The sequence below is a fragment of the Morone saxatilis genome, unplaced genomic scaffold (genome assembly GCF_004916995.1).
Source record: "Morone saxatilis isolate NCDOM2014 unplaced genomic scaffold, NCSU_SB_2.0 Contig17, whole genome shotgun sequence".
In the NCBI taxonomy this organism is placed as follows: domain Eukaryota; kingdom Metazoa; phylum Chordata; class Actinopteri; family Moronidae; genus Morone; species Morone saxatilis.
In genome coordinates this window covers 24,440,146-24,443,969 of record NW_023339729.1, presented here as the reverse complement: position 1 = coordinate 24,443,969, position 3,824 = coordinate 24,440,146, and the positions used below count along the sequence as shown (strand labels likewise).

Sequence of the window (3,824 nt, the reverse complement as noted above, 5' to 3'; positions counted from 1 at the left end):
AAAAACACATCATTGATTTGAATTGACCGGATACGGGTAACGTCACATGTTTCCATTGTTTCTCCTCAGGTGGATGAAGAGGACGGCTCCGGCAGCGAGATAAAGACGCTGCGAGGTCACAGCGGCCCGGTGTTTCGTACCGCCTTCCTGACGGACAGCTCCGGCCTGCTCTCCTGCTCCGAGGACACGACCATCCGCTACTGGGACCTGGGTAGCTTCACCAACACGGCGCTCTACCAGGGCCACGCCTACCCGGTGTGGGACGTGGACGTCAGCCCCTGCAGCCTTTACTTCGCCAGCGGCTCTCACGACCGCACTGCCCGCCTCTGGACGTTCTCCCGCACCTACCCGCTGCGGGTCTACGCCGGGCACCTCGCCGACGTCGACTGTGTCAAATTCCACCCCAACTCCAACTACCTGGCCACCGGCTCCACAGACAAGACTGTCCGGCTGTGGAGCACCCAGCAGGGGGCGTCGGTTCGCCTCTTCACCGGCCACCGTGGCCCGGTGCTGTCGCTCGCTTTCTCACCTAACGGGAAGTATTTGGCGTCCGCCGGCGAGGACCAGAGGGTGAAGCTGTGGGACTTGGCGTCAGGGACGTTGTTCAAAGACCTGCGGGGACACACAGACAGCGTCACCAGCCTGTCTTTCAGCCCGGACAGCAGCCTGGTGGCGTCGTCGTCTATGGACAACTCCGTCCGGGTGTGGGACATCCGGAACTCCCACGGCGGGACGCCGGCCGACGGCTCGTCCAGCGAACTGGTGGGACTGTACACTGGAAACACCAGCAACGTGCTGAACGTCCAGTTCATGGCCTGCAACCTGCTGCTGGTGACGGGAACGGCACAGGAGAAAGCAGAACAGTAGCAACAGCAGCTGGTTTATGTGTTTTATGTTTGGGAGAAAAGCTGGAATATCTCCAGATGTTTGTCATCAGTCAGACAGGAAACCGCTGAGAGGTTCGACGCCACCGTCTGCCCCAGCAGCGAGAGTGTCCTCATTAGTTTTGTCATCAAAAAGAAGCCAGGATAAATATCTTTATTCTCCCAAAACTGGCTTACGTATTAGATCATTTGTCCTTGGTAGTATTTTCTAATTACCAAAGCATCTTTTCTTCACTCAGTATCAGTATTAAAGAATTGCTCAGTTCTCGTGTACCCGATGGTTCAAAAGTTCTGGATCTCCGTAGTTTTATGATCCGTAAAAGCAGCATCTGCAGGAATCTGTCTGACCCAAATAGGAGCTGAAAATATAATATAAATATGAACAGAATCGTTAAATATGAACAGAATATTAGGAGTACAAACACAATGTTAGCTGTTTTACCCAAAGTCATTTTAATAAGATCCAAATGAGCTTCAGTCAGGCTGGAACTGTTCCTCCGGTTTAAACGTCCTGCGTCGAGCTAATTATCATTTTAATTTCTCATCTCTCGTGATGATATGATACCTGAGTTTGAAGTGGTGTTAACTTTCCATATTGAAGTTGGTATCGACCACAGAAGGTAAAATATTTTGTTTACTTTGGAAGCACAGAAAAAAAACTACAAACATGGCAGCGTATCTTTAGTTTGAGTTTTAAGCGATGCTACAAATGTCAAATATTGTTTTGAATGAAGTTTTTCTTTTTGGAACAAAACCGATAACCAGTCCTGGTTCTGTGCTCATCTATTTACTGATCAGATCTTTTGTTCTGACTTTGGGTAAGACGGCTAAGAAAGATATTCCCAAAATGTGGGACTGTTCTTTATTAAAGTCCTCTTTGTGTTTCACCTGCCTGACCCATAGTTCCTTCCATCGGCTTCACCTCAAATGTATTTATATGTGAAACCGCAGCTTTCTCTCGTTGCTGTCGGACAAATTTCACATCTAAAAGAGGAAAAAAGCTGTTTGCCTGTGGAGTTTAGAGACTGTTAACAGACTTTAAAGTGTCTAAAAGGTCGAATATAAGGAGCTATGTGAACTTTTAAAACACTGCAACAGGAAGTGGTTGTATTTTCTCACGGCGGCGGTGTTTAAAAAAGAAAAACCTGTAAATAGACTTGTTGAGGAAATTTCTAAGAATTAAAGGCTGTATTTTTCACACTATTCTGCAAGTGGCATGAACTGTGCAATGCTTAAAAAGTGTAAATATACTGTATTTTTGTAATATTCTGGCTGCCGAGAGTTGGCAACCAGTTTGTGCTTAATGAGGGCTAAAAAGAAATACTGACGTAGAAACAGATTTTTCTGGATTTGTTTTCATACTTTCAAAGTGTGACTGAGGATTTTATTTTTAGCATTTCATTTGTAAATTCAGCATTTGTCCTTTTTTTTTTTATGTTTGTCAGCAAACTTTTGTTCCCTCCTGTAGCCCAAAAACAAGGAATAAATAACAGAATCTATTTGAACTAATGCTTCAGTCGGTGTGTGACGTTCTGGGTTTAACCCTCATCTTTGTGTCTTCTGCCTCGCTGTGAATAAAACACCCTGGTAACAATCGATAAACCTGATGTAACAGACCGGACAGACGGGACCTACATTAGCAAAACTCAACCCTGGGTTTGCTGGTTATACAAGTCAATAAGACAATCCTCGTTTTCACCACATAACCACAGTTTTAATACGTTACTACCATCTTACCATTGCAGCAGTATTGTCTGTGATATACAGGGATGTTTGCAGACTTTTCTTTACTGGGGTGTCAGTATGCAGAAGTATTCAAATACCACATTAAGTGTCTGCAAAATGGAGACTCATTGGGTGCCCAAAGAATCCAGATTCATTCAGATATCTTGAGGTTTAGCCTGACATGGTGACAGAAAACAGAGACAGCTACAGCCTCTAAAAAAAGAGTGGAGGAGGTGAGGATGAAGGGGTTCATGGACACGGTCCTGCTGATGTGCACACGTCTGGAGTCGAGCTTTTATCGAGCCCGAAACAAGGAAGCAGTTTTTAAAAATTCACATTTTTGCTCAAGTTGCTTTTAGTTTAAGTGACACTGACTTAATTTGGTAATTTTTTATTCGTACTGTGACAACAAAATACCCTAGTAAAGCAAACGTAATCAGGAACAGAAAACTTACAAGTAAAAGCTGCTTAATCAATTATTATTATCATTTTTATTCAACTTTTATTTCCCTGGTGGAATAAAGGTTGAATGAAAATCTCTTTTCCGAGGAAGACCTGGCAGCGACAGCACACCAGATACAAAAAAAGAAATAAAAACACACTAAAAGGACGAAATCTAGTTCAAATAACATAACATGGCTTTAAATTCTTCCAATGGGACCAGACCAGATCATTGAGGTGTAGTAAGATTTCCAAATGATTTTAGGGAACAAAGTTAGAAAAAAGCCTTTATTCTCCAGCTCATATAACCTTCATGATTCAGGATTTATTATTTATTATTAGGAGTTATATTAGTTTTAACTAGGTGGACCAAATCATGTAAATTTAAAGTGAATTTTTTCACATTAAGTATAATTTTGGTGCCAATACATTTGTACTTTTACTCTAGTAATATTTTAAAAGCAGGACTTTTCCTTATAACACAGTATTTCTACACTAATCGCACATAATAGAGTTATTTTTCCACCTACTCAAGGTCACATAGCCACCATTAAATGTGCGCATAAGCAAAAGCCTGACAGATGGTAATCTCACAACACAACACAGAACGGTGTAAATACACACACACACACTCATCTAAAGAGATATGTAAGGAATCCAGTGTGTGTACAGCAGGAATGTGGATGTTGTAGCTGTCAGACTGTCACCGTTCTGTGGGCGGCAGGGCGCAGCAGGGACAACGCTGGCACACCCAGACAGTGACAGACATCTGTA

General features: G+C 43.2%; 1 protein-coding gene across 1 annotated transcript in view; it reads left to right on the top strand.

The window, feature by feature from the left end:
• Positions 1-2,389, top strand: part of taf5l (TAF5-like RNA polymerase II, p300/CBP-associated factor (PCAF)-associated factor) — a gene marked incomplete at its 5' end in the record, with an annotated part of 4,372 nt that extends 1,983 nt beyond the window's left edge. Inside the window, 1 exon segment of the mRNA XM_035660233.1 lies at positions 70-2,389. Coding sequence (XP_035516126.1) covers positions 70-867 — 798 coding nt within the window. The 3' untranslated portion in view covers positions 868-2,389.
• Between the last annotated feature and the right edge of the window lie 1,435 nt (positions 2,390-3,824).